This window comes from Alnus glutinosa, chromosome 2 (genome assembly GCF_958979055.1).
Source record: "Alnus glutinosa chromosome 2, dhAlnGlut1.1, whole genome shotgun sequence".
NCBI classification, from domain to species: domain Eukaryota; kingdom Viridiplantae; phylum Streptophyta; class Magnoliopsida; order Fagales; family Betulaceae; genus Alnus; species Alnus glutinosa.
This window is the reverse complement of record NC_084887.1, coordinates 30,326,487-30,340,420: the sequence shown is the minus strand read 5'-3', so window position 1 is coordinate 30,340,420 and position 13,934 is coordinate 30,326,487. Positions and strand designations below refer to the sequence as shown.

Genomic DNA, 13,934 nt, shown 5'->3' with positions numbered 1-13,934 from the left:
CACATTTTTATCTTACACGTCTCTCTACCACCATTGTGCTTTTACCACTGCTATTTCCCTTGCACAAGAGCCAAAATCCTTTTTGCAGGCCATGCAGGATTCTAAGTAGCGTGATGCTATGTGTGTTGAGGTGGATGCTCTTAAGTCGACTCAGACATGGACTCTCACTCCTCTTCCACTCGGGAAGAAACCCATTGAATGTAAATGGGTCTACAAAATAAAATATTACCTAGATGGTACAATGGAACAATATAAAGCTCACTTGGTGGCTAAGGGTTACAACCAACATGCAGGCCTTGATTATACGGAGACCTTTGCTCCTGTCACTAAGATGGTGACTGTCTGCTCTCTCCTTGCCCTTGCTGCCTTCTGCAGATGGCACTTGCATCAACTTGATATCAACAACGCCTTCCTCCATGGTGACCTTGACAAAAAAGTGTTTATGCACCTTCCTCCTGGTTTCAGATGAAAGGGGGAGACTAGAGTTTGCAAACTCAACAAATCCCTTTATAGCCTTAAATAAGCTTCAAGACAATGGTATGCGAAAATCTCTTCCATTCTCATTGGTTCAGGTTATAAACAATCCAAGGCAGACTACTCACTATTTGTCCGATCCCACAAAGGTAACTTCACAGCTATTCTTGTATATGTAGATGACATTATATTGGCAGGCAATAACTTGGAACAGATTCAAAAACTTAAGAAACATTTGGGTGACCAATTCAAACTAAAAGATCTTGGCAACTTAAAGTATTTTCTGGGCATTGAAGTGGCTCCTTCAAAGAAAGGCATCTTTCTATCACAAAGAAAGTATGCTATTGAAATACTTGAAGATACAGGCTTCCTTGGCGCCAAAACTAGTACTTTTCCCATGGAGCAAAATCTGGAACTCAGTGAACATGATGGAGACCCTATTGCAGATCCCTCATCATATCGTCGACTAGTTGGTAAGTTGATTTATTTAACCATCACCAAACCTAATTTGGCCTATGCAGTACAGATGTTGAGTCAGTTCATGGACAAGCCACGCACATCCCATTTAGATGCAGCGCATAGGGTGTTACGCTACATCAAGCAGTCTCCAGGACAATGAATTCTTTTATCAGCCACAAGCAACATTCAATTACATGCATTTTGTGATGCAGATTGGGCACGATGCAAAGACACTCTACGCTTAGTCACTGGATATTGTATACTCCTTAGAAACTCACCAATATCTTGGAAAACGAAGAAGCAAACAACAGTATCCCGTTCCTCAGCTGAAGCAGAATATAGAGCTATGGCCTCAACCTGCTGCGAAATTACTTGGTTGAAACAATTATTAGCATATCTTTAGATCTCACATCCACAACCAGCGAAATTGTACTGCGACAACAAAGCGGCCATTCACATTGTGTCGAATCCCGTTTTTCATGAAAGAACAAAACACATAGAAATTGATTGTCACCTCATTCGGGAAAAAGTGCAAGATGGGATAATTCAGACTTTCCACATATCTACCACTCAACAACCTGCTGATCTATTTACTAAGGCGTTGGGTTCAAAACAATTCCATCACCTACTTGGCAAGTTGGGTGTCATGAATATCCACTCCAACTTGAGGGGGAGTGTTGAGGAAAGAAGTATGAGCAACGGTCACAAATCCTTTGAGAAAGGAAAATCTCTAGCCAGCAACGTTCACATCCCTTCTACGTAAATGTTTTCCATGTATAGAAGATTATGACATTAATTGCCAACGGTTATGTAACCCAAGTTTATTGTATATATACCCCATCATGTAGAAAGATTATTATTAAGAAAAATTTTCTTCTATATTCATTTATCACTCGCTATACCTGGTTTTGTCAGAAGAAGTAGTGTTTTTTATTTGAAGGAAGAGTTCCATTTATAGGCGAATGAAGTAAATATAAACTTGCTCAGCAAATTGTATGACTTGCTGATGAAGTTGATGACTCATGGTAGTGAGTCACCGTAATAAATATTAAAGGAATATATTCCTCTAGATATTTTTACTTAACTCCAGTTAAATTCTATCTTAATTAATTTAATCAGATTTAAAGATAAAATATCTAATTAATCCAAGGTTAGGTTTTATCTAGTTAATTTAATCTGGGTTAATCTAAAGATATTTATTTAAAACTTACTAATTACCTTTCTACTGCAGATATTTATCACCTTGAGTTTTTATCATTTTAATCTAACTCTTAAAAATATAATTTTAAGTCCGTTTAGAGCCTAGTTTGTTTCATTGCAAATATTATTATCTCAATAATATTATATCATTGACAATATTATTATTCTAAATAATATTGTGCCAATAACAAAATTTTATATAATAATATTATAACCTATAATATTATTAATTAGCTCACTTAAATAATAAGTCTGTCTATTTATCAATTAATGATAGGTGGCGGATAAATATGCATTCATCAGAATAATATCGATTGAGCGACAGGTATTGTCAACCGAGCGATTGGTCGAGTAATGATAAGTTTTGAATTATTTGATTCAAAACCCCTTAATTTGTCTTTGTTAGACCTAGTTTGTTTTGTATACATAATGTTTTGTTGTAGTTTTGTGTTATGTCTTATTTTCAGGTCTTAGTTGAAATCTAGTTCAGAACACTTGAATTAGACCTGAAAATACATCAATGTCAATTTGGTCATTTCCAGAGTTCAAGGTTGATCCTGAAAAGATAAAAATCGTCCAAGGCATTTCGATCGATCGATTATTTGCATAGTCAATAAATCGATTAATCTACTTTCAGTCGACCCAACTTCGATCAATCAAGATGCTATCGATCGATTCTCAAAACATGATAAAATCGATCGATCAAAGTTCAATCGATCGACATATATTCAATCGATCGACTTCGCATCTTCCAAAAAGTCTAGATATTTCCAAATCTTTGTGCGATCCAAATCAAAAGTTGAGTTCTATAGACAGAAATGGACAACGACCAGCTTTGAATACTTGGCTAGAATTAACTCTTCCAGTCTTTTTGTAAATCCAATTCTCTATAAATATGAGGATTATGATTTAGGTTTTTTTTTTTTATGCATCTTTTGGGGTTTCGGATTTTCTCAAGTGTATCACTTAATTTATTGTGTTTTTAGTTTCCTTTGATGCACGTTTTCTGGGCCAAAATCCAAAGAGCAACTTCTCCTTCTTTTTCTTCTTTGTTCGTCATGTTCTAACTTAGGTTTTATTTTCTTTTTGTAATCCGAATTTCATAATTTTAATATAGTTGTTTTTGATTCATTTTCTTCTTGTTTATTTACTGTTTTCCATAGAATTAATGTCCAGATTAGTTTAATTCATGCCTAGCTAAACTATTTCTTAGGGATTTGATCAAATTATTTCCAAAAGCCATGAAGTGTTCTTGATGTTCTTGAGATTTTATTGATATGTGTGATGATTGTATAAGACTAGAGGATATCAAAACTCATGCTAAAAGGTTTTGATATCAATATTCCAATCTATTTACTCATGAAAAAGAGATTTACTTGTCTATGAGTTTCTTGGATTCTAGAGTAAAACGAACGTTCTTGAAATAGAACGATGTCTTTTGCAATGGTTCAAATTTAACTTGATATATTGTAACACCCCGCTTTTTACAAAAAAAAGTAAGTGAAATTTTTTGAATTTTCACGTGATATTACGATCTCATCAGAGTTAAATATTGGCAACAGAATATATATATATATATATATATATATATATATATATATATATATATATATATATATATATATATAATACAGACTTGGGATTAAATAACACTTCAGAGCTTCTAACTGAAATACTTCAAAATAGTTATATAGAGTATGTCAACATAATCATACAAAAATAGCAATCATGCCTCACAGGGCACATATAATTATACAAGTCAAAAGATCTAGAGCTTAATAATTACATAACAGCAGAATATAAATATTGTCTTTGAAAAATGAGGCAATCTAGCCTCAAATACTAGTATCAGGATCCATCTAAGGGTCTGGATAGTCCTGATATTCCTCCTCTAACCTAATTTAACACATAATACAGAGAGAAAACAACAACACAAAATACTAAAGTGAGTTCGTAGTTTCCCATAATATAAGGAGTGCTGATTTATTTAATAAATGCAACATTATGCAATATGACTTTATAATCACATATATACGTAATATATAATCTATGGCCGCAAGTCATAGACATAAATTGAATATAAACACGATCATAAAGCAATGATATGATAGTTTTAAATGCAAAGTTTTAGGTATTTCCCTTTTTCCACTCCCCTGTTGACCTAGGCACGGTTAACGTCTTATTTGAAGCCTGAGCTTCCTCACTTTAACTTTTAATTATATTCTTTGAGAGTCTAAGCTCCTGAAAACCTAGGTCTTCCCTGGTGACCTGGGTACACCAATTGTTGCATTTATTATTCTCTTTTTTGGTACTTCTACATTCACTGGACCTAGACAACCAGTGAATCGTCATGTACTAGTATGGAACTAGATCCACAGCTTGTTATTAAACAGATTATTAAAATAATAAAATATGCAAAGTCATATGCGCAAACAAGTAAATAAAGCAGTAAACACAATATTGCAGGAAAAATCCACCAACTTCGTCCTCAGTAAATATAGAGGTACTTACTAGTTTCTACTCCAAAGATTTTTCTCTACAACTGCATAATTACAATCATGTAATAATATTAAATTAGTGAAAGGCATTACTACTGCTTCACCTATTTATTAGAGGTTATTCTTCTATTACAACGGCTACAAATTTAAATATAATAAATATAACCTTATACTCATTTTATTTCGATTTAGTTTTATTTTACACCAAATATCCATATTAATATTATAATAGTGTTACTAGAATTATTCTCTCTTCCCAAAATACATCTTCTTTTAAAAATACTATATATATATATATATATATATATATATATATATATATATATATATATATATATATATATATATATATATATATATATATATATATATATATATATCTTTATAGCACATAGTGGACATTTAAGTTTAAAACAAGAATACAAATGTCATTTAATTAAGCACACACATAATCTTGCATCTTTTATCAAATGCACAAGTCTGCACACACACCCATTTAACACATATATTTCACTCATCCTCACAACCCACATGCATTTACACCTTTATTTCTTCCATGTCATGCACACATTCACATGCAGGAATTAAAACATACATGTAAGAATTTAAAACACAAGCACTCTTTATTCATTTTCCTCTTCACCCACAACCCCTTACACTCCAAACTCACTCACACACACTTTCACTTTAACTCAACAACACACACACACACATATATATACTCCTTTACAGCACACACACTCACATGTTTACATAAATCATCAACAACTCACACACACCTTCCTTAGACTTACTGATTTGTAGCTCAAAATTGGCCAAGAGCTCCTTGATGCTGCTCTTAAAGTAGCCCAGAAAGTGGTAGTGCTGTTGTCCATAAAAGGAAGAGCACCAACGAAGAGAATGATGCTATGTTTTTTAGTGTAAAATAGAGACAGTTTCTGCTCTAAATTCCCTACTGATTTTGTGATGGAATGAGGGTATGAGACTTAAATCTAGCTTACTAGGTGTTAGAAAGCAAAGTGAAACAAGGGAATTTTCATGCTCCAAGTTGCTGCACTAAAAGAAAAGACAATAGCAGGTTTACGTGAGAGATATAGAGAGAGTTGCTGAAATTTTGGTTATTCTTTTATGAAAATTGATCATCCATGCATTCCTTATATAGCAATCTTGGATGGTCGAGATTAAACCAGCAAAAAGGCACTTCAATGGTCGGATTGAAGCCAAATAATCTCCCAAAATCGTAGCCCAAATCCCCTAGGACACTATTCCACATCTTTAGGCATTGATTGCTTGATATCTATAAAAATCTAGTTGGTAATGAACTAAATTGGGCTAACTAGACTAATTAGATGAGGATATGATCGTCTGGAACCAAAAACATGGTGTGAGTTTAATTGATACGTACTATTGCGAAGTGGTTCAATATATAAATTTAAAATTCACATACGTAGTCGTCGAGACTTGAGCGTACCAAATAATAAGTCGATCAATCGGCAGGAGTGATCGATCGAGCGATTGGTCGATCGATAGGCTAAAAAGTGATCAATTGAGCAACTAAAAGTTTTGATTGATTGCACCAGTCTTAAATTCTATTTAAGACGTTCTGTCTTAAAATCTTGGGCGTTACAGTTCTAAGTGGTAGGAGGTTAAACGTTAGTTTAAAAATTAGGCGTTAGATGAACTTTAAAATACGACGTCCTGTGTTTAAAATTTCTCCCATTTCATCTTGACTGTCTGTTTTTTATCAGCAGATATGCTGTTATTTCGTTTTACAGCACTAAAGTCAGATCCTGTTTTCCTTATCTCTTCAAGAAGTGATATGTTACTACCCCATGACATAATAATTGACTTTTTTATTTTTTTTATTAAACAAAAAATCACAAAACCATGTAAATGGGTTGTGGTCTTGTTTTGTGTTTTCTTTTTTTAAAAAAAAAAAAATTAATGATCATGTCATTAATTGTGTCTTTATAGGGCAGACTAACATTTCTCCTGGCTGAGTGGCTTCCCTACCCCCCCTCCCTTTTCAACTCCCTCCCAAACCACCCCATCACCCCAAATCCATATACACAGGAGTTAAAAGCCAGGCCTCTTTATTTTCTAATTTTTTAGCAACTCTTGATCACTTGACTTGAGATCATATGGACGGATGGACCTCATCTATATGTCGTTGAATAAACTATTTTCCTTTCGATTGAGGTTAACTATAGCCCATATGGGTGTGTGATTTTTTATTTTATTGTTTTTAAAATTCTGAATACTAAAAAAAAAAAAAATTATGTTCCGATAGTTTAAAAAACATAAAAGAAAATTGAAAAATCAGATTTGAAAAGGCGAATTAAATTAAATATAATACAAAATTTATGTTTGGATTCTGATAATTATATTTTTAATTTTTTTTTTTTTTGCGGAAATGAAGACAGTCAAAATCAATAGGTCATGCCGTGCAATGTCAAATCAACTGAAAAAGTTGATTACTTTTGAGTAAATTCCATGTTTCACGGAGTGGAGGGAGAGACTGCGTGGATGGTGATCATAATTTTGTCCTTATTGTTAAACAGATTAAATCGAACGGTTGGATTTCGCACTCTTTTATCCGATGGTTTCAATTGTCTAATGTAGCCCGTGCAGCAAGAGCTGAAAAATATCCAAATAATATTTTTTGTAGCTTATATGGCTGCATAATCTTTTTTTTTTTCCTTTTTTTTTTTTGCGCATATTCAAATTCCTCCTAAGCTTTTCGCATTGGATTTGGAGAAAAATGAGACTTGCGTCAGAATTAAGAGGAAATCGGGTTTTACAAACGGGATGTGTTTGTTTCCAGTAGTGCTATAAGAGCATTAGCAGCAGACACCCAACCATTTTCCCTAAATTTAGGGAACAAAACTACTTTTTAGTTTCTTATCTAAATATACTCCACAACTGATTCCCTTAATTTTTCCTATATCATTAAAATAATATTTCTTACTTTTAATATTTTTTTTAATTCCAAAAAAATGATTGTCTCTCAACTCTCTCTTCTCCGTCTTTCTTCTTTCTCTCAACCTATCTCTGCGTCTTGCCGTCTTTTCCTCTCAACCGTCCCCCTCTCTCTCTCTCTCTCTCTCTCTCTCTCTCTCTCTCATCTACATCTTCTCCGTCTCTCTCAAAAGGCTTTCACTCAAGACCCATTTACAAGTCAAGAAGCGAAAACCCATCTCCAAAACCCCCAACTTTCATGGAAACTTATGTAAAAACGCTTGCCTTTTCTCTTTCCAAGACTCCCTGGACCTTGAAAGTCCCCACTCTTCAATTTTTCGTCTTCGGCTAAAAGCCCCTGCAGAAGCCCAAATGCCATTTTCCTACAAATTCCTTCCAGAACTGTAGCTCTTCTTCTTGAAGCTACTATGCAAATGGTGGGAGAATGAGTTCTTCTTGAATTGGCCAGGCGCTGGCATTTACTCGACTGAGAACGGTGGGAGAACGAGTTTGGCGAGGCTGAAAGGGTGAGAGAGGTTTGTACGTGAAGGGGAGAGGAGAGGGACGTTTTTTATTTTTTAGTAAAATAATGTATTGGGTAGCTACACTGCTACCCAATACACAAGGAATTACTGTAGCTACCCAATGCCTTTATGTATATTTAGGGAATCTGTTGTGGGAGCTATTTTGTGATTTTTTCTAAAATTTTCCCTAAATATAGGGAAATGAACCATTATAGGGTAACTGCTACTAGAGCTCTAAAGGCCATAAGGCATACCTTCATCATTTTATTAGTAGATTTTTGTGTCTATGTGGCACTTGGTGTGGTGAAATAAAAGTGTTTGAGAAGCTTTTATAATTCATCTCACCACACCATATGTCACGTAAACACAAAACGTCCACAAATAGTGTGATGAAAGTGTGCCTTATACCACTACTCGTTTATTGTACAACCCATATGCACAATTCTCACGCAACCCAAGACATATTGGTGAGATCCAATGAATTTCACCAATATGTCTTAGAGAAATGATATTTACACAACTTTTACACAATACACTCACATGAAGTGGGACCCACCACATGAGTCCTACCCCCATGTGAGTGTGTTGTGTAAAAGTTGTGTAAATCTTGTTGTGTAAGGATCATGCTTACATGGGTCTCAAAACCTGGTGCTTATATTCAACTAAGCGTGCTTATATAGTCTCAAAACCTTCTCATCTTTCCTCAACTGAGAAAACCATATATAATCTCTAGCATTTCATCAACATCTCCAAGTATATCCCATTTGGACAAAAATTAGCGATAAACTGGTTTATAGTCAATTCTTACAAATCAATCTGATAAAGTAACATGTATCTCATAGCATCTGAGAAACACATATTTTTTTAATAGCTTGTGCTTCTCATATATTTTTTTAATAGCATATGATTCTTGCATTTTTTTTTTAATTAATACCGTTTCACATGCTTTAAAAATACATGTGACTTTTTCATACTGGTTTGTACAAATTGACTGCAAACTAGTTTGTAGCTAATTTTTGTTCATCCAATTTTCCCATAGTTTGCAAACATATCAATAATGGAATTCCCCACAAAATACATAAGAGAGACGTAACCAAAGCGTACGTGGTATGCCATGATGAGAGTGTCCGTTGGGAGGTGCGGTTTGAAAATAGAAGCTACGGATGCAAAAAAAAAAAAACAAAAAAAAAAAAAAAAAAAAAAGTCTAGTTTCATTACCTTGCACATTTTTTATATATCTCCATATAAAAAATGTGCAAATTCACCATTGAATCTATGAGACCACATGTATGAGTTCTACATATTCAATGGTAAATTTGAAAAAAAAAAAAAAAAAAAAAAGAAGTTCAAAAGATGTATAAAAGAATGATACTAAACATATCTAAAAAAAAATGTAAAAAAAGTATAAAGCATTTTACAAAAAATAATTTTGGTCAACCGTAGAACATATTATTTTGGGAAAACATTACTTATCATCCATGATCTTTCATTACTTTTACAATCATACTTTTAAACTTTAAAAAAATGTTAATTTAGTGTATTCATCTTTCAATTTCACACCTCCATTAGGATTTTTTGTTAAATCTTGTCAAAATTTTCAAAATACCCATATTTTTTTTAAAAAAAATATATATATATATACAAAAAAAAAAAAAATCAAAGATTCATGCATGTGTATTTTTACAAATTCCGTTAAATCAATACCACCGCCTAAATCCTTGTATTTTTTCCCTTTTTAATTTTGCTAGGATTTAATGTAAAATTCTAACAGAATGGAGCAGATGAAAAAAAAAAATTGAAAGATGAATACACTAAATTGTCAATTGACACTTTTTAAAATTTTTGAGAATGATTGCAAAAGTGATAAAAGATCAAGAATGATAAATGAAGTTTTCCCTATTATTTTTCGGTTAATCAAAATTTTCAAGTGCAGTCAAACAGTACCTAAAAATATTGAAAGCATTTTGCTAAAAATATTATTTTATATCGAAACAAATTGAAGAATAAAAAGTTTCAAAACATGAACTACTCTCCAATTAGAGGAGTCCAACTCTGAACAAAAAAAAAAAATGACGATATTTTCAATAATCAACCAATAGAATTAGCCGAGCAAGTCTTCACTCGATCACCTGTTGAAGACATAGAATTATCATATAATGATGTCGTTCCGCTCCAATTGCTTTACAAACGACGGCAAGCTACTCAACACAAGATAATGAGGAATAAAAAGTTCCCAAAAGAAATTTAATTTACATTGAATGAGTTGGTTTAAGGATATTTTTTAATGCAATCTTTTTCTCTCTTCTTTTTTTTTTTTTTTTTTTTTTTTCATTGTTGCTTTAATTGGAATTCAGATTCATGACAATTTAACTTTTAATTTTTAGATTCAAAAAATTATGCTTACAAACGTACGTGGTAAATTATATGTAACATTTTGATCCAACAACTCAACCTTTTTTTTTTAAAAAAAAAAATTATCTAATTTGTAAATTATCTATTATTTTGTACACGTATGTACTTTGTGTAAATATCGAATATATAATAACATGTTAGATGCAAATATATAATAATACAATGCATGAAAATACACCCACGCATGGCGTGCGAAGGTAATTTTGGGCTAGTAATTTTATTTTATTTTTTTTTTTTTTTGTTATTTGATTTAAATTTACACTTTGCGAGCCAAATTCTACTCCCAAAAGGCACTTAGACTACAGAAAAAGAAAACCGACAGATTGAATTGTAAAAGTTTATAGGCATTACTCACTCTCAAAAGATGTCTTTTGAAACTGAGTAAAGCCCATAGACTTTTACATGGTATCAGAGCCGGTTCCTTAAACGATGATGAGAGTCCATGAGCCCATTCTCACTCTCAAAAGACGTCTTGAGAAAGGAGGGAACATCATGACATATAAAGTGTCAAGGTCAAGTTAATCTTGTCGATGTGAAACACTGTAACACACCTCCTCACGTGACAACTTTGGCCAAACATGTGTTCAACATACGGGAGGAAAATGTCCATTATCGCAAGAGACCCACTTTAATATCGTGTAAAAGTTCATGGGCCTTACTCACTCTCAAAAGACGCTTTGAGAGAGAATGAATGTCCATGACTTATAAAATTTTCAGATCATGTATCTCTCGACAATGTGGCATACTTTAACACGAATATTATTGAAAAAAGCTTAGTACACAACTTGTTGTGCAAAAATCAAACCCCAATATCATTTATTTGAGAAAGAAATTAACTCAAGACATAGAGAAAACTACATACAACGAAAAGACTTGACTGTATGCAGTGCAGCAATGTACACGCGCGAGATTGATGTAACGATCGAACTCACAGTGTCTTTATTTCATTGGGGCATCTCTGATTCCTACCGATTTTTGTGAAGATTATTGACTTCAAAAAAGAGGAATTATGGGCGAGAAACACTTGGATTCGGAAAAGCGTAAGCAAGCAGGTCTGGATCGTTTTCAAACGCAGCCATTTCTTTTTCCTCTAAAGTGACCCATGCCTCTGTGCCCTTACCACATTCCATATCCTTAAAAAGAACACAATTAACAAACGATAAGTTATCTCCCCCAGAAGCACCAACCCAAAGTGGCTTCCCCCATCCAAAATCAACCTCGTTGAGACCAAAATTACACCAATTTGTAAATCCAAATGATTCCGGCTCTTCTTTTTGAAGCATTTCCGCTATCATTTCCGCGTAACCACTAATCAGCAAAAACCCTTCGTCGCCTTGTAAAGTTCTCATAAAATCGCCATTGACTTCCTCGATGGATTGTCTTACTATGGTCGCTAAGTCCCGTAGGATAATATTTGTCTCAGCTGGGTCATATACTGCGTTGGCTACTATTATCACGTTTCCCATGGAATCAGCCGACAAGGGCTGCCCCATTCGCCTTCTAATGTCCACCGCATGCTCTAACAAGGACGGCCTTGCCAAACCCGATATCTTCATAGAGGCACCAATCAAACATTTCCATATGAGTGCAGCCAATGATTCGTAGCGCGTAGGGTTGGACACGTATTCGCCTTCTGCTTTGGCCTTCAGGGTGACTATCGCATTTGCATCAAACACAAATCTCCTTGTGACGGATATTGCTTCTTTTTTCCAAGCGACCAAGAGTCGATTTGAACAAGTCAACGACAGCAGATCTCTTGGAGGAAAGAGTGTCGATGCAGTGGTGAAGTCGGGCCTAAACAGTTGCTGATCATTAGCCCCACGTGCGATGGTCGCCCAACTTTTAAGGAATGCACTCACTGTGATTCCGTCAGCGATGGTGTGAAGCACGCAAACACCAATGGCTATTCCACCGCAATTGAAAACATTAACTTGAATGGCCAGGCAGACCGCTGAAGCACGGTCTTGGCAAGTCACCCAAGGCTGGCAATGGCATGGAAGCAATTGGCTCAGTAAGTTTATTTTGGGTGGATCGAGGAAGTCAGACACATTGTAGTCGACAAGGGCTTCGGAATATGAGGCTCCCTCGTCATTACATTGGATAGAGAACTGATCCTTTTCCCTTCCTGACAAAGGGTAAAAGCGTGTTAGAGCTTCCGAGAGTGATTTCTTCAGCTGGGTTGATATTTGAGCATGATTGATCAGAAGGCCATCATTTGTAGGGTAAAACAAGATTGTTGGAATATAGCTTTTGGGAGCAATCTGGTCGAAGAGGGAGAATTTTAACGTTTTGAGGTGAGAGGGCGTTGGTGACGAGGGCTTGATGGTTTCTCTTGAAATGATACGAACTTGCATGTTTGCTTTTTTCTTTTGTGAAAAAAGATAATGTCACGATCTTTAATCTGGCTTTCTATTTCGACAGACGCGTACGGCAAGCTTTTTATAGCAATTTGCAAGTTCAGGTAGTGGATGGATACGTATTAATTAATTGTTGACAACATCCAGAGACGTGTGAAAAAGGCAAATTCTGAGTTGGTTGTCGACAGACGGCAAGCTTTTATAGGAATTTGCAAGGGCGCGCATGTAGTACTGGATGGCCGGGGTACGTATTGTTAACATCCAAATGAAGAAGATAATAGTGTAAGAACACATCATTTAAGATAGATATAATTATGAGACCAAGAAAGAGATAGGGAATTATGGTGGTTTGGCACAATATTGCTTATGTTCATACTTTAATGTTTCTTTTTTGTTACATTTTTATTTTATTTTGACTATATACAATACTCTATTTATAGATTAAGAGTTTGAACGTTACATGTTTATTCTACTTATACATTAATAACAATAAATTTAATTTACACTAACCATCTTGTAACTTTTGAGTTCTTGTAATTCTTGTCTTAATACACCCCTACAAACCCAATGGTAAATTATGTAAGTTGAGGTTAGATCATGAACATCAAAGAATACAAATTTTTTACAAACCGATTTGTAGAAAACTCTTTCATCATTTAAGATAGTAGGAAAAAAAATTGTGAAATTGGACTTGGGGTATGCGAGTAGTAGAAGGGGGTAGGGATGTTTGAGGTAAACGTGAGAAACTGGAAGGGGCTTTGATCGAAGAGATTTAAGGCTGATTTGAAAGAAATGAAGAGATTGTAGTGAAGGTGACAAAAGATGGGGTTCTTGCTCTGCTTTTTTTTTTTTTTGTAGGGTATCCATTCCATTTTCCAATCAAATTGTAGGTAAAGAATTTGATTGTGTGGACCCGGCAGTGGTTGACGAAGAGGAGGGAGTTGTAGACGTATGATGGCCGGGATAGTGATTGAGAAGAAAACATAATATGAGATCATAAAATAATTGGATTGGTGCCTTTAGAAGGCTATGTAAGAACAAATAATTTAGGA

General features: G+C 34.4%; 1 protein-coding gene across 1 annotated transcript; it reads right to left on the bottom strand.

The window, feature by feature from the left end:
• Window positions 1–11,433: 11,433 nt before the first annotated feature.
• LOC133859358 (BAHD acyltransferase At5g47980-like) lies at window positions 11,434–12,888 on the bottom strand. The gene has a single exon (XM_062294747.1). It carries the CDS (start codon window positions 12,877–12,879, stop codon window positions 11,533–11,535), a length of 1,347 nt encoding a protein of 448 aa, XP_062150731.1. The 5' UTR covers window positions 12,880–12,888; the 3' UTR covers window positions 11,434–11,532.
• Between the last annotated feature and the right edge of the window lie 1,046 nt (window positions 12,889–13,934).